Here is a 24,699-nt window from a genome sequence, read left to right as displayed (position 1 = left end):
GCTCAGACAGGGTAATCTACTCACACAAAGTCACACAGTGAGCAAGAGGCAAAGTTGGAATTCACACTGAGGTCTTCCAGGCTCCTGAGCCATGCTTTCAGTATTGTGCCTCACTGCCTCCTGGGGTCTTGACCCTATGCAGGACTTCTGGGGTCAGATATGAAAGGAAGGGAGTTGAGTTAACCAGGAAGAGTATGGCTCAGGCTATATAGTCAATGAACAGTCTCGGAGAGGCAATGGAGGTGTTTCAGAAGAAGTCTCTCCTTTATCTCTTCCCTCTTCCCTCACCTCCTACCATGGAGGTCGTTTTCTCTTTACCTGGGACAGGGGAGTTTATTGTATTTGGCATAAGACTAGTGGCAGTGGTCTCACATTCATCACTAATTAATTTCATCATTGCAGTTCGCTGGGTTTTCCCGGTGCTCACATCCGTTGTCTAGTGCCTTTGAAGCTAAATGGCCAGAAGCAGGTCTGGGATTAAATATTAGTGTTAACTTCAAACTTGGTGTAAATCTATTGAACTGCATCCATTTTTACATAAATAAGCAAGAGAACAGCATCTATTCTCCCTTAGTCAATACCAGGACAGCCACAGGTGTGAGTTATTAGTGATAACTGCAATTGCTTTGAATGGAACAATAAATAGTGCAGGGGATCATGATGAGAAATGTCCTTCCATAGAATTAACGTAGCTTAATGGCTTAAGCTGCTATATACTTCATCCAGCACTGAGCTCCAAGAAGCTGGCCTTGCAACTCAGGGTGCTGAGCTCTCGCTGAATTGCTTTCCTGCTTCAGCAGAAGATAATTTTGAGCCTTTCTGAAGCCACATTGATTTTGTTGGCAGATGGCCCGAGGATAGCATCTCACCTTCACCACTGAGGTTTCACTTGTTTAATGGGGTTCTGAAAAGTTACAAGAAAGAACAGGAATCTACAAGCCACCTTTCCTTGAGCTGCAGCCCCGCATTCAGAGTTCCAACCTCTGGGCAGCTGCAGCCCAAGGCATAGCCCCTCTCCACCCACCCCCACCCTGCCTCTGCCTGCTCCCATTGCTTCAGTAAAACAGAAGAGTAACCCCAGTGCTATATCCCCTAGTGTGGAGGGAGGAGTTGTTCAGTCCGCAGAACGTTAGTCTAGGGTCAGGCACACACTGAGGATCCAGAGGAGTGTTCAGAAAATCCATTCCTCATGATCAAGTTGAACATTTAAGGTTACGCGGGGTAGAAATTGGGAAGTGGCTTCAACTGCTCCCAAACTACAGTGGCTTAGCCCTCTGGACTGCCTCTCTCCTTCCCACCTCCCTATCCTCCTCTCCCACTGCTATGTGACTTCTACTAATCCTCCAGCTCCATGAGGGTTTCCAGATCTTTTAGACTGTTTGGCAGGGGGGAGACTGATCACAGAGCAGATTATCACAAGGATAATCAAAACTTTCTCACTGTCAATCATCTCCTTCTAACATCTCCTGGAGCTTGATGCTAAAAGTGTCTCCTACACCCGGGGGTTTCATTATCTATGTTATCCTTGTCTCAACGAGTGCCAGAATTCAGACAGGGGGAGATGAAACGTTGTCAGGCACATGGCCCCTTTCTGGATTGAATCTATTTTCCAAATCTGGGGTATCCTTTCAGGCCGGGTTTAAACTCTATTCCGAAAAACCTAATCACTTGTCTACTTAGCCTACCTTCCCAATATAACTGCTCGTTCCCACGCTCCAGCTGAGCTCACTACACCATTTTCAGTTGGAGACACTAAATGCAGCTCCTTAAAATGCAAGGCTGTTCCAGTGGCCTTAGTTCACAGGCATGATACTCCAGCAGGGAGGTGGAGTTAGAAGGGTGGAGGACTAGGGCAAGAGCTTTTTATAATCTAGAGAGACGAACTAGACTTGGAAAAAATATCCCCATAGCTTGAGATTTGTTCTTGATCATCCATGAACCAGGCAATGGCATGAAATCATTTTCACTTATTTTTTTATCCATTCAACAAATATTTTGTAAGCTATGCGTCAGGCCTCGTGTTTAGCAAAAGTCTCTGAGCACATGAAACTAGTAATCTAGGGAGGGGGCCAGTGGAAAAGACCACGGTACCTTACCTGCTCAACCTCTGGTCAGCGTGTAGTCAGAAGAAACAAGCAGTCTCTTCAGATCCAAGCTCACGTCTACCTGTGCTCAGCTCCCTAATTTGTCTTACCTTTTTGGTCAAGTCAAATTAAACAGCACCCTGGAACAGCAATTGATTTGAAAGGACCACATTGGAGGATGATCTGCCATTTTGCTTGAGCTTGCTTTTTCAGGAAAGGTGAGAGGACATAGAAAAGAGATTGAGTCAGTCACAGACTCACTCCCTCCTTCCTGATGCCGACAGAAATGGGCCCAAGGGGTAACTGAAAATATAAATTTGGAATCCACAAGAAAAACATGTTAGAAAGCACACTCTCCACCCCCTTAATTTTTGCTAATTATTGCACAAGCAGATCTTCACCTCTGGGATATGATGCCTGAGAACCTAGGCTATCAGGACGCTGTCTGGGTGGCAAATGAGGGTGCCAAGGTCAGCGATTAATCACGAAGCAGGCCAAATGCACACACTTCATTTCAGAACAATTCCAGAAACATCCCCTTGCCCCCAGCCACCTCCCCCTCGCTCACAAGGTTTCATCTCCTAATTGCAAAAGCTTTTTGGCACGGGAATGTCTTTGTGAATAAGAGAGGACTCAATTTGGGCCATCTCTCTAAAGAAGACACGGGAACAAGGACGCTCCTCCAATTAATCAGCAAATGCTTGGCTCCAGCTTTTGGCCAAAGGATCGATTTACGTAAAGCTACTTCTCAAGATGAATTTGCCTCCCCCTCAACTCCCCCTGCATTCCCCTTGTCCAGCCAGCATTAGACATGCTACTGGATTTCAGATTGACAGTGTCAGCTACGACAATCAAATTAGGATGAAAGCTTCAGAGGGCTGCCAAGGGAGAGGGACAGAGGAGAAGGAGGGAGGGGCACAGGATGTCAGCCTAGGAGGAGAATGGATTGCACAGAAAGGGGCTCCCTTTCTCAGACTCCGTTGGGCAGACCCATAGCTTCAAACAAAGAAAAAAAAGAAAACACCTGTCTCCATCCTTTTGAACCAGGTGGACCCCTCTTCCCCAAACCAAGATTGATAAATTAAACCAAAACATCTCATTGGGCCTAAAAATTGGCAGTCGACTATCTCAGGTACATAATTAGATGCTTATCATCAGATGATTTTCAGCATCAGATTTCTGCACGTGATGTAAGGACGCCAAAATTGTGGTTATACTCCCTGGAGGGTACATCGTGATGGATGCATAGATTCGAGTCAGATGCCGGTAGTTGGAATCCTAGTGGTGTTTCCTGGACCACGTAGTGACACAAGGAAATCTGGACCAGAACAGAAAGCACAATTGGGCTGATAATGAGAGCTCCCCAATCCCATCTGATGTAACTGCCTTGTTGCTGAATTGTGATAATCCCAGGGATTAGTGAGCTGTTGAAAAGCTCAGGCTCTGTACCATTTGCTGGAGATGATCAGTCAATTGTAATGCTGTTTCATGAACACAAAGAGCCTTAGTTGGAGTTGCATATGATAATTAAATGAAGAAAGCTTCTGTTTGGGCTGGAAGCATTGGTTAACCCTGCCAGCCCTGGAAGAGTGTTGGTTCAGAAAAACTCAAATTAAATCCTATGGCTGGCATCTATAGATTCAACGCAATCCCTGTCAAAGTTCCAACAACATTTTTCACAGAAATAGAACAAAGAATCCTAAAATTTATATGGAACAACAAAAGACCCCGAATAGCTAAAGGAATCCTGAGAAAAAAGAACAAAGCTGGAGGTATCACACTCCCTGATTTCAAAATATACTACAAAGCTATAGTAACCAAAACAGCATGGTACTGGCACAAAAACAGACACACAGATCAATGGAATAGAATCGAAAGCCCAGAAATAAACCCACACATCTATGGACAGCTAATCTTTGACAAAGGAGCCAAGAACATACAATGGAGAAAAGAAAGTCTCTTCAACAAGTGGTGTTGGGAAAACTGGATAGCCACATGCAAAAAAATGAAAGTAGACCCTTACCTTACACCACACACAAAAATTAACTCCAAATGGATTAAAGACTTGAATGTAAGACCTGAAACTGTGAAACTTCTAGAAGAAAACATAGGCAGTACGCTCTTCGACATCGGTCTTAGCAACATCTTTTCAAATACCATGTCTGACAGGGCAAGAGAAACAATAGAAAAAATAAACAAATGGGACTACATCAAACTAAAAAGCTTCTGCACAGCAAAGGAAACCATCAACAAAACAAAAAGACAACCTAACAATTGGGAGAAGATATTTGCAAACCATACTTCTGATAAGGGCTTAATCTCCAAAATATATAAAGAACTCATGCATCTCAACAACAAAAAAACTACCAACCCCATTAAAAAATGGGCAAAAGACCTGAACAGACATTTCTCCAAAGAAGATATACAGATGGCCAACAGACACATGAAAAGATGTTCAAAATCCTTAAGTATGAGGGAAATGCAAATCAAAACTACAATGAGATATCACCTCACGCCCGTCAGAGTGGCTATAATTAACAAGACAGGAAACAACATGTGTTGGAGAGGATGTGGAGAGGAGGGAACTCTCATGCACTGCTGGTGGGAGTGCAAACTGGTGCAGCCACTATGGAAAACAGTATGGAGATTCCTCAAAAAATCAAGGATAGAACTACCATATGATCCAGCTATTCCACTGTTGGGTATTTATCCAAAGAACTTGAAAACACCAATTTGTAAAGGTACATGCACCCCTGTGTTCATTGCAGCGTTATTCACAATAGCCAAGACTTGGAAGCAACCTAAGTGCCCATCAAGGGACGAATGGATAAAGAAGATGTGGTATATATACACAATGGAATACTACTCAGCCATAAGAAACGAAATCCAGGCATTTGTGACAACATGGATGGACATTGAGGGTATAATGCAAAGTGAAATAAGTCAGAGGGAGAAGGTCAAATACCATATGATTTCCTTCATTAAGTAGTAGATAATAACAACAATAAACAAACACATAGGGACAGAGATTGGATTGGTGGTTACCAGAGGGGAAGGGGGGAGGGAGGAGGGTGAAAGGGATAATTCGGTACATGTGTGTGGTGATGGGTTGTAATTAGTATTTTGGTGGTGAACATGATGTAATCTATGCAGAAATAGAAGTACAATGATGTACACCTGAAATTTTTACAATGTTATAAACCAATGTTCCTGCAATAAACAAAAAATTAAAAAAATAAAAAAATAAAATAAATCTTATGGCTGGAAGGATTTATGGCTGCTCATAGGAGGGAAGGCTGAATGACTGGAATATTTAAAGCCATGGCTTACTTCCCTAAATCCAAAGGTTTCTACATTGAATGGCTCCCCTTGAGTCTTCCCTCCTATTTTATACCCAAACCCCCCAAGGACTCCCACATTGGGCTCCTTTAGACTGGTTCCAACACCTAAAACTCTTTCCCTCTCTTGGCAGTGAGTGGGCTCTGAGCTACAGCATCCAGCTCCTAGCCTTATCCTAGAACTGCACCATCCAGTGTGATAGACACTAGCCATGTGTGGCTATCGAGCACTTGGAATGTGGCCAGTCCCAAGTGAGATGTATATAAACTACACCAGATTCTGAAGACCTGGTATAAAAGAAGAATGTAAAGTATCTCATTAATAAATTTTTATATTGATTACACGTTGAAATGGTAATATTTTGGATATATTGGGTTAAATAAAATACTTTATTAACATTCATTTGAACTATTTCTTTTTACTGTTTTTAATGCAGCTAATGGAAAAATTTAAATTGCATAGGTGTCTCATGTTATATTTCTGTGGGACAGCACTGTTCTAGAATTAGCAGATATCCCTTGGAGGGGCGTTGGCCTCTGCACCCTTCAGCCCTAGGTTGAAGTGTTCTGTTGGCCAGCACAGAGGGTGGTTTTTAATTTGGGGGAAATTAATTCAGATGGGCCCTGCATTCCCCCAGCTCGCCCCCGCCCTACTTTTATTGTCCACATTCAGGCTGCTTTACTCATTGACTGTAACCTGCATAACCCGTCATACATTTGAGTTTGTGATCCCTAGAACATCTGCCCACAAAGAGACAAAAAGGGGGCCCACGTTGGTAACAACCGAGCAAACCAATAACCCCAGCTCCATTTGCAGCCTGTGTAGCAGCTTGCAGCCCTCAGTCCTTCCAAGGGATCCTTAGCTCCCTTGTGTTTGATCGCCAGGCCTTCCTCCTCGTCACAGCTCTCCATCCACTTCTCAGCCTGGCTGCTCAGTCCTGCTCATTACCTGCCTGCCAGTGACTTCTCCCCTAGACTGCAGCCCTTCTGGAAAACTGTAGGCGATCACTGGTCTGTGAGGCCCCACTAGAAGTGTCCTAATCCCAGTCAGCTAGTCTCCCCTACAGGTTTGGGAGAGTCCCAGGGTGAAGTGGTTGGTTTTCTTCTGCCATACGTCTGGGATCCCAGGGACGGGTATAACCATCCATGGACCCTTACCCCTTCTAAGAGAGCCTCAAACTGGGCCTCTGAGTGGCTTTCTAAAATGCAGATTAGACGTTGTTCCTCTGCCCCGCTTCAGCCCTCCCCTGTGACTCTGTCTAACCCATAGCCATTTTGCCCAGCACCAGCAGACTCAAACCTGAGACACAAGAGGCCTTTGCATCTTGGACCCAAGATTTTCCCTAAAGTCAGAATAGATACTTAGGGTAGTAGGATGCTGCATTTGCTAACTTCATGCTGATAAAATGAAGGTAGTGATTTGCTTTTATATACTGCAGTATAGTGTAGAAAGCACTTGCTTGTCTATTATCCGTGACGCTTATCCCAGTTTCACAGAAGTACAAGTGGAGGCTCAGAGAATTGAATTGGTGCTCTTAAAGACACACAGCCCATTAAGTAACACAGCTGGCATGTGAACTTCTCACCTAATCCCGTGCGCTAATCATTCTACCCATGTTCTCAAAGTTTAGACTCCAGAGCCCATTCCCAGGGTATCTGATTCAGTAGGTCTGGAATGGGTCCCAGGAATCTGCATTTAAGTGTTTTTTATTATGGAAAATTTCACACATATATACAAGTCAAGCACAGATTATAAACGAACCCCCTTTGTACGCATCACTCAACTCCAATAAGTGTCAATTCATGGCCAATCTTGTGTCATCTATACCTCTGCCCACTTCCCCCTCTTCTATATTGTTTTTAAGTGAAGCCCAGACATCATCATTTCATCTTTAATTATTTTAGTATGTATCTCTCAAAGATAAAGACATAAATGGAAGGAAACATAACCCACAATGCCATTATCATATCTAAATTATTTTAAAAACCGAGATCTGTATTTTTTCAAAGCACCATCAGTAAATTCCGATCGGGTAGCCCATGAGCCGCACTGTGAGAACAGCTGCCCTGCGCCCCACCTGCCCTTAATAACCTCTTCCAACTGGCCCGATTTTTATCAAACTGTCCACTTTGAAAGACAAAACTAAAGTACTTGAAGAAACAAGCCTGCATCCCTGCAAGTCCCAGTGATTGAGATTGGCATCTTTCCCCTTTTTTTCCCTAAAAACTGAAAAGATTTTGGGCCTTGAGTAAAACAAAGCTGTGAACTATTTTCCTTGGTGGTTAAGAACAATCTGCAGTGTAAATTTAGAGACAGGCTTTCTTCTTGTTGAAAAGGAAAAAGCAGTCAAATTGCAGCTCATACTTTTGAGGTGTCTAGATGTTTGTTTTGCCTCCGTGTGTGTAAAGGGATCTGTTTCTTTGAGTCTGGGGTCAAAGAGAATGCAAACTCCAGGAGGGCAGAAACTCGGTTCTGTTGGTTTCTGTATCTCAACATGTAACATAGTGTAGCACATAGTAAGTGCTCAGTTCATTTCTTCTTGAGTGAAATGAGAATCTGAACTGACATTTCATCCACCAGGATGAAACATCTGAATGGTATGACTAGGACTTTTCTAATGAGCTTGTCAGAGAAGGCAAAACAGAAGGAGCTCTTATTGATGTCTTTCATTCAGTAACTTTTTAACATCAAGGGAGCAAGCAATATAAACTCCTGCTGCAATGAAATATTCAGAAACCCGACTGGAGCAGTGGGAAATAATTGTGTTTTTTGTCCCCCATTGATGCTTTGATTCTCTGGATCCCTGAGATAGGTGATGGTTCTTTCAGGCAATGATTCAGTTATTCCATTGTAATCTCCATCGGACAAAGGATGCCATTGACTAGACACCAGCTGGAGGTACCAGGGCTTCTCAGCCGGGACATATGCTTGGGACTCATTTGGTTTTGACAGTCACCCAACTGTAAACATCTAATCTTGCTTATTAAGATAAACTGCCTGCAGAAGAGATTTACCATTTAAGATAAGTCCTCCCTGAAGTCCACATTGTAAAATCCCCAGGGAACAATTTTTCCTGCGTGTCTGTCCCTCCTGTTGTATAAAATAAGGGAAGCAAAACAATATCTTTCTCTTTGGTTCCTAGAGCAGAGTGATGTGTCACAGTTACTATATATTAGCAGTTGGGGGTGGGGGGAGCAGGGTTCAGCTTTGTATAGGATGTAACATTGAGAGTACAAGAAATTTTAGATTCATGGATTATTCATCAGAAATTTTAAAAATCCCTATATGAGTTCTGATTGATACCTACTGCATCAATGAGCAGGTTTCCTCCTACTAGGCAGTGACAGGGAAAGTAATTTTAACATATACTCACACCAAAGAGAATCAGAATCCACTGCCCCGATCCCAAATCCAATAAGGGTTCCAAATACAAATACTTTTAGATCATTCCCTCGTGGTCTAGTGGTTAAGATCCCGCACTATCACCACTGTGGCCCAGGTTTGTTTCCCTGTCAGGGAACCACACCACCCGTCTGTCAGTGGTCACACTGTGGCCTCTGTGTGTTGCTATGATGTTGAAAGCTATGCCACTGGTATTTCAAATACCAGCAGGGTCACCCATGATGGACAGGTTTCAGCGGAGCTTCCAGACTAAGACAGAGTATGAAAAAGGACCTGGTTACCCACTTCCAAGATAGTTAACTCTTAAAACCCTATGAATAGCAGCAGAACATTGTCTGCTACAGTGCTGGAAGATGGGAGGATGATGCAGAAAGAGCTGGCAGGGTTCCGTTCTGCTATACACAGGGTTGCTAGGAGTTGGAATTGTCGGCACTAACAACAACAAAGATCATCCCTTCTTTTAGTTTGGCTAATCAACAGTTGATGGTTTTTTAAAAAAATGTTACTAAAACTGCACCTGATTGGTCTCAGTGCAAGGAGTTTGGGGAGGTAAAGAAGGTACCAGATTGGGTTGTTCCAGTTTTCTTTGGTCAGTTAGCTTCCCCTGTGGCCTCTTGATCCTTGGTCCTGGACATGTCATCTTTCAGAAATGATTTTTTTTTTTAATCTTCTGAGAACTTCCTGATTCAGGAGAACTGTCCTCGAAGCCTTCTCATGAATACTTTGGGTTGGATCCCTTGGGCCCCCTTTACTGGCACTGGCTCTCGTCTCCTGCTTCTTTGGACTTTGCCAAAGGTCATGGCTGGGAACCTCTTCAGCAATCTGTCCTTGAGTTGCTGGAGTCACCTCGTCCAGCCTTATGAAGAGCAGGCAGAGCTAGGGAATTTGTATTTCTCTTGGGTGCTTCTGAGAGAGCCCAACCTAAGACAGATCTTTTCTCCTGAATCAAGCTCTCCTGTTTCATCCAAAAGAATCTAGAATCAATATGGATACTCCTTTCTAGGTGATAGATGAGGGAAACTTTAATACCTCTCTCAGATTTTATGGAAAGAATATTAGCAATGTTTATGTCTTCTATTCTTTGCAGAATTGTTGGCAAATATCCTGAGGATGAGGGTGATAAAGGATGTTTTCAGCAATGTAAATCCAGGGCTAACTGGGGGGAAAGTTCAAAATAAACGTAGCCATTCGTTGAATACCTGCAGGGTTCCAGGGGCTGCACAAAGTGCACATGTATCAGCTCGGTTCATCCTCACGATTAACCTATGAGGTCAGTAAAATAAATAGCCCCACTGTAAAGATGGGGAAAGTGAGGCATAGAGCATTTCAGTAGTTTGCATGATCATAGAGCTAGTAAGAAACCCACTTCAGAAACAAGAATTCCCCAAGTTTTGGGAGAGCTTCCAAGTCCCATTTTGTAGCTTCTAAATAATTTGAGATCAACGTTCTAGAGCAAATCCCCCCACAAACTGCCATTGAACAGATAAGACTTCCTGGTAGCACGATTGTGACCGAAACGAGCACATTGTCCCCTCCAGAGCAAAGAGGAGACCATTTTCCTGCTCCTCGTCTGGCGATCTTAACTGGTAGACACGGGGTGGGCAGGAGTGGGGGTGAAGGTGGGGACTGTCACTCACGCAGAGCACTCATGCTCTGAGAACAAAGCCTGTCTGACATTGCAGGGAGAGCCCGGGAAGCATTTCAAAAGCTCCGTAGGAACTAGACAACCTTTCAATCCATTTATCAAAGTGTCTGCAGTTCCCGTTTCAAGGTAGATGAAGCAATAATAAATTTGTGAAGAAAGTTAATCTGCGTCCAAAGCATTTTAGTAAATTAAAAAGGGTTGGGGAGGGTTGGCTGGAAGGGGAATATATTGGTTCTTGCCAACTGCTATTTGACTTCGTGTCTCCTTAATAAGTCCTCTTTGGTCTTGTGTTTTGGGATGGAATAATCAGTCGGTTAATCATTTTCCGGAAGCAGGAGAATGCACTTTAGCTAATGCAGTTCTCCTTTCCTTCGGAGTCCTAATGATTTAAAAAGACATCCTGATCCAGAGCCCCACTTCCCAACCAAGAAAGCCTTTCCCCCCAGCCATGCGCCTTTGTTTCCCCAGAAAATCCCAGAGCACCTCTCAATCTCCCACCAGACTCCAACCTTATGTCTTTCATCTAACATTTGAAAAAAAGCAGTTACCTTTCCCTGGTCACTTCCAAGCATTTTCCCTTAGGAAAGGTGAGGCACCAAAACCCCACCGAGCAATTGGCCGGAACTAGGCTCTTGGGCCCTTCGGATAGATTTTGTTATTTTTATTTAAGTGTCAGCTGAAAATGGTGGCTCTTGTCTCTCGCAAGGATACTACTTAGCAATAGTTCCATGCTCTGGCATCACGCTGAGATAAACACACTATTAGGAACCCTCACAAAGGCCCCGAGATCACTGTGAAGGGACAGTTACCGAAAATGAAGCACCCAGCCCTGAACCCTCCTCCACGCCCCATCAGTAACACCATTAAAGCTGTCAGTTTGTTAGCCCACTGGAGGTATTTATGAAATCAATATACAATCCTGCAGATGGATGGCAGTAGGATTGTTAGCTGGAGAAGAGAGGCTCAATGGAAAATAAAATTAATAAAATTTACAAGCAGATTGTCATGGGGAGCAGATAAATTCCCTACAATCTGCTGTGTTGCTCAATTGCGGCAGGAGGAAAGTCATGGCAGGGAGGTGGAAGGAAAGCTGTGCCCTAATCTGGGCTCCTCAAACTGGGAGCAAGACTGCGTGTATTTACAGCAGAAAATAGTGAAGAGGAACCCAAGTGGCAGTCCCACCCAAGTGCAGGATTTTGCCTGTGTGACTGCTTTTGTGGGAGATTTCCCAGCTACTCCACCAGATTTTTCGGCTTAAATATTGCTCTCCTCTCTTCATCCCATCGTACTGCAAATCAGAACCTTCGTACAATTGCTATTCCTTCTGTATGTTTCAGCGCCTTAAACTCAAAGGGTTAATGCATTACGGGAATATGTCCCCCTTCTTCCGGCTTCTGGGCCTGGTTAGAGCTGACAGTTCTGAACCTCTCTGCTGTTTGCACCTCCTGTCCCTGATTCTGATCATCCGCAGTTTGCCAGAAGTGTGGCCTGAGCAGTTTCCCAGAGCGGCCAAAGATAGCAGCCAAGCCTGGGAGGGTAGTGGGCAGGGGCTTGCTGTCCTGGAGACCAGCCTTCACTTGGCAGAAAAGACTGGGCCCATTGTGGCTGCTGGAGCCTTGGGTACAGCCCAGATGCCTGGTGGAAATTGCATTAGTCGGATGACAGGACCTGGGCCCCCTTCTCCTGGAGGCTGATGGAGAGCAGAGGAGTGGCCTTGGTGACACTGCCTGACCTCTGCTGTCATCGTGGGCTTTGTTCAGTGCCCCGACTCCAGGCTGGAGCCCTGCTCATTGAATCAGGCCTGGCCGGGGGAGCCTGCAACGGGGCTCACTGTGCATCTAAATGTACTTACATCATTTGCAGACAGAGGAAACTGGATTTGAGATGGGGAGCACCCTGTTATTCAGCCCTAGAAGTCACTAGGATTCATATCTGCATTCTGTCCTAACTCAGAGCCTTGCCTTGGGGCCTAACAGTGGCCCCAGACAATCCCCTAGTGTCTCGAGTTTCAGCTGGCCCCTTAGAGTGCGGCTGCTCGTCTCAGCAGGTGAGAGCGGAAAAGTGGACACCTCTCTTCTGCTTTCTATTTTCTCTCCTACTCCCTTGCAAAATGTTGGTTTAGACGGCCCGGGGTGGAAGATGGTTATCTGACCTCTCTTTCCAAATATATTTGGAGTCATCTATAGGTTTTTGTTAGGTGCCCGTGGAAAATCAGTGTGGGAGCGTCCACTGGTACAGTCTGTCTTAGGACAACTCAGTAATTAAAGACGTGTTATCCTGTGACCCAGCCCATCCTCCTTATAGGACTTTATACCAAGGAAGTGTCCTTAAAGTGTGCAGGAGGCAGGAAAATTCATCCTAGTGTTTCCCTAAATGGCAAATGAATATATAAATAAATACCCATCAATGTGGGAACGTATAGCCATCTATACAATTGGATGATATACAGCCATTAAAAATGTTGGCATAGACGTGGTGTTAATAACATGAACAGATGTTCTCAATATAATAAGTGAAAAAAGAGGTTATAACAGACTATATACTATGAGATCATATTGGTGAAATTTATATATATTACTCCTAATTGGTAACAGTGATTATGTCTGGGTAGGTAATTTTTTTACCTTAATATCCAAAGGTTTTTGTGTTCTAAAATAATGAAGATATATACCTATATCTATAGATATAGATATATATGTATACATATGATTGATGTGTGTGTGTGGGGGGTATGAGTTCATACATACCCACACACACACACACACACATCAATCATATATGAGTGATTACTCACTGAGATCCCAAGCAAGCTTCAGGTATGAATGAAAACAAGTACGTGTCTTTGGTCTAGCAAAAAATAAAACCAGAAATCAAAATGACAAAAGCTGCATGGGTCTTAGGAAAGGAAATTGAGGCTGTGGGGCTTTTTCACGAGCACTCTGGCACAAGACTTGGGTGTGAGCCAGCTTCAAGACCTGAGACTTACTTTGTTGCTTACCCTCCCTCCTCAGAGCAACACGTTAGCACTGCTTAATGCTCGATCAGATGCAGGGAGACCCCTATTTTGGATGGGTTTGTGGAAATGCAATTTGAATTCATCATGCCTGTTACTAAGACAATCCAGGAGGCCCCAGCAGTCTCTGGGGCTCTAGAATAAGCGCAGGTGGTCATCCTCCATCAGAAAATCAGGATGGCCAGGCTCCGTTCCAATCCCAGATGACAAAGGGAGAGTCCCTGAGAGATGGGAGATTGAGTGATGTTGACCCAGCAGTGGGGGAGGGACACTGTGGGGGAGGAGGGCAGGGGTCGTCTCTGGGAGGTGGCAAAACAGAGAATTGGGTGCAGTGTGTGCAACAAATAACCCAGTCTTGGCTCGTGGCCTGGAGGTGCGAGACCACCCACAGAGCCCGCCCTGGAGGCAAGCTGCTCCTCCTGGTAAGCATTTCAGCAAAGGCCATCACTAGAGGAACGATGTGAAGGCTTGTAGCAGCCTGGGTCCTGAGACTAAACAGCCCCCCAAACACTCTTGAACGCAGAAGCAGCCTCCAGGGGTTTTGTTATCATAATGAGATGCAGATAAAGCCGGCCTTGTCGTTAACGCAGCGTGCCTCTTTTCTTCTTGTTTAGAGATCTGAGCGAAAACCAGATCCTGGGGATCCCGAGGAAGGCGTTCCGCGGCATCGCCGACGTGAAGAACCTGTAAGTGCTGTTTTTGTTGCTTCGCTGCAGATGTGGCTCTCTGGCCAGAGGGTGGTGAGGCATGGGACAGAAAGGCGGCACCACTGTGTCCTGTGCTGCCTCCATCTAGGCGCCTTTGGGACAGATGGAGGGATGTGTTTAAGTGGTTTCCAGGGAACACACGTCGGATGCCAGGACAGCTCCACAGAGTCTCGTTCTCTGTTTACTCGGCCCCAAGTATGAGCATTCGAGTCCCAGACCTGGGTCCGAGCCGGGCCTTGCTGTAGCTCTGTGGCCTGGGGCTCAACTCAGCTTCTCCCAAGGTCCTTATCTTCCATAAAACAAGGATGATAGCCTGGTGGGGGGTGTTGATGAAATGAGAAAATATTTTAAACACTTAGTACCTTGTACATAGTAAGTGTTCAGTGAATGGGAGCCTTAATGATGATGATGATAATGATGAAGATCATGATGCTGAAGGTCTCACCATTATTAATAGGATCTTGTGAGAGAGCGCTGGGACTTGTATCCCAGGACCTGGGGAGACATAGCCAGATCGACTGTACTAGGTGCTTGGTGTTTGTTTGTTTTTTTAATTTTTATTTTGAAATAATTATTGATTCGTAGGAAGTTTCAAAAATAGTAGAAAGGTCCATGTGCCCTTTTACCTACTTTTCTCCCAATGGTAACATCTTACCTGATTATAGTATAATATCAAAACCAGGAAACTGACATTGGTACAATCTACAGACTATGCTTCAGATTTCACAGCTTTACACGTGCGTGTGTGCGCATGTGCCGTTCTATGTAATTTTGTCACATGCAGATTCCTCACCCACTGCTGCAATCGGTGCAGAATTGTTCCATCACTATGTTTTAGAACTTGCCAGATAACCTTTGTCGTTTCCTACCTGGCCTCCTATGTTTGCTGCTTATCAGAGACTCCTGGGCCCTTACCTTCGTGAGGAGTGTGCTTTCTGAATTTTCTACCCACGCCACTGTGTCCATGTGTTTGGAATAAGTATTGGGAGAGGGGTACAGAAGAAGGTCTGGTTTGTGTGAGCAGGCCTTTCTGCCCACTGGCCGCCTCCACAGGCTCACATTCAACTAGAGAAGTCTCGAAGGAGGTTTTTTTTAAAACTACTTTAGCTGTCACTTTTCCCTGTAAGGACTGCAGGGATTCTAGTGTACCGGGAAGCTGATGATGGCTTCCAGACACAGGCTATGTGCCTCCCCTGATGCGGAGAGCTTAGCGGAAAGCTTTGGTGCTGAACGTGCAAAGCACACAAGAGGGCAGAGGCATCTCGGGGTGAAGGGAGCAGAGGGCAGAGAGGGCTTTTCAAGGGGCCCCCAGACGGGAGGCTGCCTACTGCTTCATCTGGGAGCGTTTGCCCAGGAGCAGGAGAGGCGGGTGGAGCAGACAAAGCCGTGGAGGACGTGACTCGAGATTGCGCACATAAAACAAAACTAAGAAGTTGTGTTAATTAGCATCCCAGAAAGGCGAGCAGGAGGGGAACTTAGAGATTCTCTAAAACCCCACAGGTCAGCAGTGAGAAAACTGAAGACCAGAGAAGGACAGTGTCTAACTCAAAATCAATCAGCTTCTCCACGATCGAGCCCCACGTTTACATTTTACGTATGTGAAGTGGTACATCTGTCCTGTCTCGTGGCTCTAATCTTAAATGGGCCAGTTAACAAAAAGAATATTGCGGTGATGTATAAGCAGAGCTCTGTAATTACCAACTACATTTTTGATTCTCAAGAAAGTGATTAAATCTCACAATGGTCCTCCATAGTTGCTGGGGTTTTGGAGGTTTATTGTTGTTTTCCTTTCATATCTCTAACTTCATAAAGGCCTCAGGAGCTAAAAGATTCAAGATTCCGCAAACACAGACTCCTGAGTCACCCAGGAACTATTGCCAGGCGCTGCTTCTCCAGGCCACGCAGATATGTGTTGCTCCAGGGCCTGCACAGCTAGGATCTTCTCTTGTTTATACCCAGTGCCAGCGTGTGGTCCTGAGGGGATGGGTAAGGGAGTGAGCTCGCTGCTTAAAGGATGAATTAACCAACACAACTAAAGGGGGATGGATTCCTTTACACTTCTACTCAGTTCAGTCAGCACACACTTGTTGACCATAACTTATAAGTCCCAGGCATATAACTCATGTTCTCAGGTGGCTTACGGTAAAACTGGGGACGAGAAACACATGCATAAAGAGAATGTTTAGTGATTTAACAATCCATGTGAAAACTGGCAAATGAGTGGCTATGCAGAGTAAAGGGCCATCAGAGCTCAGAGAAGGAAAACAGCTTTAGGCAACGTAGCCTAAAGGTTAGCAACATGGCTTCGGCAGTCTGATAGATCTGTGTCAGATTTCCAGCTGTGCTGCGTACTAAGTCTGTGACCTTCCGTGTATATTACTTGACACTTGTGAGCCTAGATTTCCTCCGCTGTAAGATGAGGGTAAGAATTGTTCTTAACTTCCTAGAGTTTTTGTGAAGGTTAATAAAATAATGTATGTGAATAAATTAGTACTGTGCTTGGCACATGGAAGGTATTTAGAAAGTTCTAGCTACTGTTACTGCTGTGTTCCTTTGCTGCTGTTATAATTGTAAAGGCTTTAGCTGGGCCTGGATGGTGACTGGAATTCACAGAGTAAACAAGGCAGACAGTGTGTGCAAAGTGTAGAGGCACACCTGTATAAGGTGTGTCTTAAGGGCACAAGCAGAGCCATTGCATGGAGTGGGGGGCTTATGAGATAGAGTAGCAGGTGATGAGCTTAGAAAGCGAAGTGGAGGCCAGATGGCAGGGAGCCTTGCCTACAAGGAGTGTGGACTTCAGATGTACTGAGAACGTGGATGGCTTCTGACGTGGGAAAGGTCAGGATGAAAACATTTATTCTGGAAGAGGAACCTAGGACAGGAGGAGGTGGAAAAAGGAAAGACCAGGGGTGGGAGATGAGGCTGTGGTCCAGCATGAGGAGAGAGCAGTCAGAAGTGAAAGGAGGGTCCAGAGTAAGACGCCAATGGCGACCGAGTCACTCATTGTTTGCCAAGGAGGAAGGCCAGGGAAGAAGAAGTGGAAAATGATGAATTCCAAGCTCAGATGATACAGAGAATGATGGCAGATTCATAGTCGTTCATCAATGCAGCCATCAAAATGTTTTTTGAGCTACTAAATGCCAGTTCTGGGGGGAACCTCAGAGAGTAAGATACATAGATGTGTGAGCTCTGCCTTCTTGAAGCTTCCACTCCACGGACATTGAAAGGCCAGGAGGAAGAACCAGGCTGGAAGAGCCTGAGTTGGGTGTGAAGTGATGTCAGGTCTTCCACGGGCAGTGTGGATGGAGCGTCTCCTATGAGTTAGGAAATTGGCGAACCTGACATCCCCTCCTGTTCCTGCTGGTTAAATGACTTTGGTGTGTGGGCCACAGCTCCGTCTATGGCCTCAGCGTCCATGGTTTTAATAAGAGGGAGTTAAACTAAATAAGCTTGTAGCCTTAAGAGAAAATGTCATGTTGGTAATTGGAGATACAAGACCGGAGCTGAGAAGCAAGTTCAAGGGGGGTAAGCATCTGGGTAGAGGTGATAATTGAAGTTGTAGGTTTAAATATGCATCAGTACACGTAAAATAGGAGACACTTTGCAGAAATTATGTTTCTGTAAAACCTGTTCAAGGAACCCCTCCTCCTCCTACCAGACCTCAGTTACCCACATGTAGATTGTCTCTCTTGTGAGTGATGAGCAGCAGATTTAAAATCTCAGGAAGGTACATCCCTGTCATCAGTCTGTTTGAGGACCACCTCCCAGCCCCCAGCCTTCTCCATCACCTTGTTGAGCTCAGAGAATATAACACTGTTCTATTACTTCAGTAAAATAGGAGTAGAAGATAAATTATTGGAATATCAGGCTGTGAAATGACGACAGTTGGGCCTATCCATGATACCATGTGCTTCATTAAGAGGAGAAAATCAAGGATTGTGTATTTTTTTAAATAATTTTGTAGTTTTGACATGGATGGATTTTCTTTGCTTGTCCTGACAACATTTCCCTTCAAAAGGAAGAGACTGTGATACCCCCATTTTCCAGATGATAAAAATCAGTTTCCCTCAGTTTATGTAATTTGGTAAAAGTCACAGACACAATTGGGCCTCGGCCTCCCCGCTAGCCGGCCCTTGGTCACACACCCAACATTGTTTGGACTCTGTCCATTGACACCTCTGTCTACCCAGCCTCCTCCCCTCTCAGCCATGCTGGCAACAGGAAGAATGCAGAAATAGCCAAGGAGGCCACTAGCAAGTGGAGGCCTGATTCACAGAGGCAATCATGCACGCGTGCGGCTTTTAACAGAGCCGAGAGGAAGGACGTGTCTGAACCCTGTGGGAATGGGGAGCCACCGATGTGATGCTGGTGCTGGAGGGACTTGGCGCCCTGCCACCCAGGCAGCGGAAGGAAGCCCCTAATTGCTTCCTGCTTCTCCAGAGAGGAGAGAGAAAGTAATTAGCTGGGGATCCCACTCTAGGCAATTACTAAAAGCTGTGGGCTGATCCCACTCTGCTGCCTGAATGGAAGGGGAAGAGACGCTATATTTAAAGAGAGACAAGCAGTTAGATGGACAAATTGATCTGGAGAAGGAGACACTCAGAGAGACTGACCTGTAGATAGAGCAACATTGTACACACCAGTGTTACATCCTACTCTATGCAAATGCTGTGCTGGGTACTGGACAAAGACACAGAGAGAGAGAGAGAATAATCAGAAAGGCACAGAGATAGGAAAAAAGAAATGAACTGGAAAAAAAGAGATGACAAGCCACAATCCAACAAAGCATAATAAGAAAAAGACAAAAAACAGTATAGATTGTTTTTTAAAAATGCCCCTTTGCCCTATCTTTCTCAGCAGTTACGTTTTCCTCTGTTTTTCAGTTTCTATTTGCGAGGACTCTGTAGGACATGCATTCCAGAAGGGAGAATCAATAACCCCTGTCTCTGCCAGCTAGCAGAATTTGGAATTGACGGTTTCAAAACAAAGCTGGGGAGGCGGTCTTTGTGTTCTCCAGTGAGTCTGAGTTGCTGCGCTGCCCGAGTCTGCCCTCCCCCTTCCTGAGATTAATGAGGGCTGTCTCCACCTGCCCGTGAGCAGGCGGTAATCTTGTGTCAGGGTGAGGGAGGTGTGGGGAGGAACACGTAGCACCCATTCGTTGGTAGCATCTCTGCCTGCTAATGTCCACCACTGTTCATTCTGTGGCTGTACTTGGAACAGAGTCCATGCTCCTGATCATGTCCTGCAAGGTTCTACATGATCTGGGTCCTCTCTCACTCATATCCTGCTTCCCATGCTCCATTCCATCCCTCAAACACCCCAAGTTCCTTCCTGCCTCAGGGCCTTTTCACGTGCTGCTCCCATTGCATAGGATGCTAAACCCTTAGACCCCCACACGGCGGCTCCTTCTGATCCTTCAGGTCTCAGCTCAAAGGTCACCTCCTCAGAGTGGCCTTCCCTAACTGATCTGAAGCAGCTCCCCCAGCCCCCCCAACCCTTCCTCTCTTTCAATACCCAGTTATATTTCTTCAGAGCACTTATTGCCTTCTGAAATTGTCTTGTTCATTTATTTGTCAGCCTGTCTCTGTATGTCACACAGAATGAACGTGTGTACACAGGGACCCTGCCTGGCTCAGTCACTGTGCAATCCTCAGTGTCCAAACAGTTCATGGCAGAGAGTAAGGTTGACTAAAAATGCATCGAATGAATGTTTTTATTCATTCATTCTTCAAGTCTTTGCAGTTGGCCTATTACGTACAAGAAATCATGCACAATTGTTCAAATGTTTAATGTGAAAATAGTTTTATAAAAAGAATAAGACACCAGGGGCCGGCCTGGTGGCGCAAGCAGTTAAGTGCGCGCGCTCCGCTGCGGCGGCCCGGGGTTCGCTGGTTCGGATCCTGGGTGCGCACCGACGCATTGCTTGGCAAGCCATGCTGTGGCGGCGTCCCATATAAAGTGGAGGAAGATGGGCACCGATGTTAGCCCAGGGCCGTCTTCCTCAGCAAAAGAGGAGGATTGGCGGATGTTAGCACAGGGCTGATCTCCTCATTAAAAAAAAAAAAAAAAAAGAATAAGACACCATCCTTGTACTTGGAGAACTCACAGTCAGGCAAGGGCAGACTAGTAAACCAGCAGTTGCAGGACGTGGGCCGGACTCTGCTGGACGTCAAGACAAAGATGTGGGAAAGCCCAGAGAGACAGGCCTGATTCTGGCTTCACTCAGGAAGTGACATGAGTTGCGTCTTGAAGGATGAGTAGGAGTTCACCCAGAGGAAGGGCATTCCAGGCAGAAGGAACAGCATGTGAAAAATCACCAGCCTGTGCAAAGGGACAGAAGTGAGTGAAAGAGGTGATGCTTGTCAGAGATTCATGGCTGAAGCACAGCGAGCAAGAGAGGCAATGAAAAGATGAGGTTAGTAAGGTGAGTGGGGCAGGGGTGGGGGAGTGGAGAGGGCAGGATCTTGTACACCAAGATCCACAGAGCAATGGGGATCCATTAAAGGGCTTTTACTAGGGGAGCAGCATGATCAGATTTTCATTTAAGAAAGACAGCTGCAGCAACATCGTGGGCAGTGGATTGCCGAGAAGAAGAGACTGAAGTCCGGGTGTCCAGTGAGGAGACGTGTGCAATTGATAGAGGTTATGGGGTTCTGGATCAAGCAGGCAAAGTGGCCCTGAAGAGGCAGCGTCAAAGCGCAGAGACCTCCGGGAGAAAGCCAGTAGGCATTTGGGGCTGACCACGGGGGTGAATTGAGTGCCGGTCAGCGGGGCTTATCAGGCAGAGGCAGAGGCGGCCTTCAGTGCAAGGCACGGGGCTGGGGCCTGCATCTCGTGATGAAAGCGATGCTGCCTCTTGGAAGGGGGAGTTGGGAAAATCTGCTCACAGGAAGCAAGCAGATGCTGATTTATCCCCTTCCCAGGGTGCAGCAGGTGTTCCAGCCTTTCCTCCTTTGCATTCCTGGCTGAGTGTGTCAGGTTCAGAAGCGTTGCTGGAGGAAGTTGGACTGGACCCCAGTCTGCCAAGTGCTGCCCAAATAAGCTATCTAAAGAAAGGGATCGTGTCAGCCTGCCTGCCTGCCTCAGTCCCTCCCTCCCTCCCTCCCTCCCTCTCTCCCTCTCCCTCCCTCCTCCCTCTCTCCCTCCCTCCCTCCTCCTCTCCCTCCCTCCCTCTCTCCTCCCTCTCTCCCTCCCTCCTTCTCCCCCCTCCTCCCTCTCTCCCTCCCTCCCTCCTCCTCTCCCTCCCTCCCTCCTCCCTCTCTCCCTCCCTCCCTCCTCCCTCTCTCCCTCCCTCCTCCTCTCCCTCCCTCCCTCCTCCCTCTCTCCCTCCCTTCCTCCTCCTCTCCCTCCCTCCCTCCTCCCCCTCTCCCTCCCTCCCTCCTCCTCTCCCTCCCTCCCTCCCTCTCTCCTCCCTCTCTCCCTCCCTCCCTCTCCCTCCCTCCTCCTCTCCCTCCCTCCCTCCTCCCTCCCTCCCTCCCTCTCTCCCTCCCTCCTCCCTCTCTCCCTCCCTCTCCTCCCTCTCTCCCTCCCTCCTTCTCCCTCCCTCCTCCCTCTCTCCTCCCTCCCTCCCTCCCTCTCTCCCTCCCTCCTCCCTCTCTCCCTCCCTCTCCTCCCTCTCTCCCTCCCTCCTTCTCCCTCCCTCCTCCCTCTCTCCTCCCTCCCTCCTCCTCTCCCTCCCTCCCTCCTTCCTCCTCTCCCTCCCTCCCTCCTTCTCCCTCCCTCCTCCCTCTCTCCCTCCCCCCTCCCTCTCTCCTCCCTCCTCCTCTCCCTCCCTCCTCCTCTCCCTCCCTCCTCCTCTCCCTCCCTTCCTCTCCCTCCCTCCCTCCCTCCCTCTCCCTCCCTCCTCCTCTCCTCCCTCCCTCCCTCCCTGCCTTTCTTCCTTCTGCTCTTCCATTTTTCCATTCTTCCTTCCATAAATCATCACTGAGCCCTGACCCTTGCCAGGCCCAAAGCAAGTCCTGGAAATAAAGAGATGAATAAGACACGGTTCCTGCTCTTGAGAAATTTCATCTGCAGAGGGAGGCAAACAGATACACAGAGAGTGTATATAATTTGATAGTCCCCTAGAGCACTCTTCTCTCTCTGCCCCATGGCCAACGATGTAAGTGCTCAATAAATTCCAGTTGATTTATTAAAGTAAATCCCCTAAAATGGGAAAAATAGTAGAAAGAACTGGTAAAGTAGACTCCGTTAGTCTGGAAAAGATATGATACGGTGTTATCCAAAGGCAGGGAGGTGGTGCTCGTCAGCGCCTCGTTCCAGAAGTTGTGCCTAGAATTGGAAGTTGCTTAGATGACAAGTGGAGTCCCTTCCAGGCCAGATTACAGTCTGTGTTAGAGGCCCTCTGTCGGGCTTGCAATATTTCTTATAACACCTCACCCTAAGTTATAACTGTCTGCTTGGTTCTCTTTCTCCTCCAAAAGCCTGCAAGCTTGGTAGAGGGAGAGGTGGAGTCTGTCTAGTTGGCTCTTTTATTTGCAAGAGTTCGTCCTATGCCTGGGGCATAGTAGGTGCTCAGTAAACAATGAGTAAATGAATAAGTGGATGACTTTCAGAACGGAGAGACTCCAGCACAGAGAGAACCACTAAAACCCTGAATGAAAGAGCACGAATATATCTAGGAGCAACAAAGAATAAGAGCAGAGCAGCAGGAACCAGCCCAGAGAAGCCTTCCTGTTTTTTCAGGGTAATGGAGACCATTATTCTGGCTCCAGCACTAAAATTTCTTATCTGGGACATTTTTATTTATGGACAAAATTCTTTTTTAACTCATCACAGATATTTAACCCCTCGGCACTAAATCCACAGTAACAAGGGGCTTTAAACAAGCGTGTAAAGTAGAATCCCATCTTTCTGCACTCTGGCAAGAAGGCACAGTGATTCTGGGCCCCTCGGAGTTGGGCTCAGTGGTCTTATGAGACATTCACCATCCGGTTGAGACTTTGCCGGGAAATTTTTAGCTCCAAAGAGAAAGAAAGGGGCGTAAGAAGAGAGGAGATGAGTCTTACAGTAGAGACCACACTTTGAGACTCTAGTAACTATTAAGGTTCTGATTCTTTGTCTTGTTGGAGTCAATGTAGTATGGTGATTAAAAGTATGAGTTTTGGAGTCAGATTTGATTTTTTTTTTTAATTCCAGTTTTGCTGTCTATGACCTGTGTGTCTTTGGGCAAGTTACTTACCCTTTCTGAGCCTCGGTCTCCCAATCTATAAAATGGGAACAATACTAGTGAGGAGTAAGATAGGGGAGTATGTGTGTGCATTATATGTGTGAATAATAATACTTTGTGGTTTGCCCAAAGCCTTCATAGGCATTGTCTCGTTTAAGTAACACAACAGCCTTGCCAGATCATTAGGGAGATGTTTATTAGCCTCTAGATATACATGGGGAAGTTTAGCCTCAAAGAAATTCAGAAACTCTCCCAAGGCAACAGAGCTGGTCAGTGGCGAGGCTGGGACAGGATCCCAGGACGCGTCTGGAGTCTCGCTGCTTTTCTGAGTGGTTAGCGAGGAAAAGCTCTGAGATTTGGTAAGCATGGAGTGATGTCTTATAGGAAACAGCAGGTACAGATCAGTGGGGAATGTTGGAAGAGCATTTCTAGCTGCCAGCACCAGCCAAGACCCCTGGCAGAGACAGGCTGAATGGTCACCACTGGGAAAGAACTTCTGAGAAGACCATCAAGATTGAAAATATGAGTTCTTCTTTTTAAGTAACAGACTTTAGTTTTTAGAACAGTTTTAGGTTTACGGAAGATTTGAGTGGAAAATACAGAGTTCCCGTGTATCCCCTGCCCCTACACACACAGTTCCTCCTGTTATTAGCATCTTGTGTTAGCATGGTACATTTGTAACAATTGCTGAACCAATGCTGATACATTTTAACTAAGATCCATAGTGTATGTTAGGTCTCACTCTCCGTCCTGTACATTCTGTGGGTTTTAGCAAATGTATAATGACATGTATCCCCCATTATAGTATCATACATAATAGTTTTGCTGCCCTAAAAATTCCCTGTCCTCCACCCATTCATCCCTCCCTCTAGTCTCCCAAACCCTGGAGTATGAGCTTTTAAATGTACAGGTAAATCCCTTCATCCTTTCACAGCCCTTCACAATGGCTTATATTTATTCAGTTTTTCAGACTCTAACAACATGAGTCTTCTTTTTTCTTCTTTGAGAGAGGGTAAGTAACATCCTGCAAGTTTTAAGTGCGGTATAGCAAAACAGCAAGAAAGCCTGGACCAGCTCCAGCTTTCCCACCCTTAGCTTGAGGTAGGAGCATTAGAATTTCTTCCCAACAAATCTCCTTCACAGAACACTTGTGGTTCAAAGAACTGGCTCAGGCCTGGGGTTGTGTATAGACTCTGCATAAACTCTGAGGACATTTCAATAATGGTTAAGTACTCAGGTTCTCAGTCGGGCTGCCTGGAGTCAAACTCCGGCTGTTACCATCTATGTGATCTTAACCAAATTACGTAACTCTTTCTTAGCCTCAATTTCCCCATATGTTA

At 46.0% G+C, this 24,699-nt stretch overlaps 1 protein-coding gene across 1 annotated transcript in view; it reads left to right on the top strand.

Annotated features, from left to right (window-relative positions):
- The window catches only part of SLIT3 (slit guidance ligand 3), a 598,986-nt gene that overhangs the window by 377,104 nt on the left and 197,183 nt on the right, over positions 1 to 24,699 (top strand). Inside the window, exon 5 of the mRNA XM_058545649.1 lies at positions 14,098 to 14,169. Within this exon, the coding sequence (XP_058401632.1) occupies positions 14,098 to 14,169 (72 nt within the window). The remainder of the gene's footprint in view (positions 1 to 14,097; positions 14,170 to 24,699) is intronic.

This window comes from Diceros bicornis, chromosome 1 (genome assembly GCF_020826845.1).
Source record: "Diceros bicornis minor isolate mBicDic1 chromosome 1, mDicBic1.mat.cur, whole genome shotgun sequence".
NCBI lineage: Eukaryota > Metazoa > Chordata > Mammalia > Perissodactyla > Rhinocerotidae > Diceros > Diceros bicornis.
Note: the sequence above shows the minus strand (reverse complement) of the source record. Positions and strands in the feature narration are given on the sequence as shown.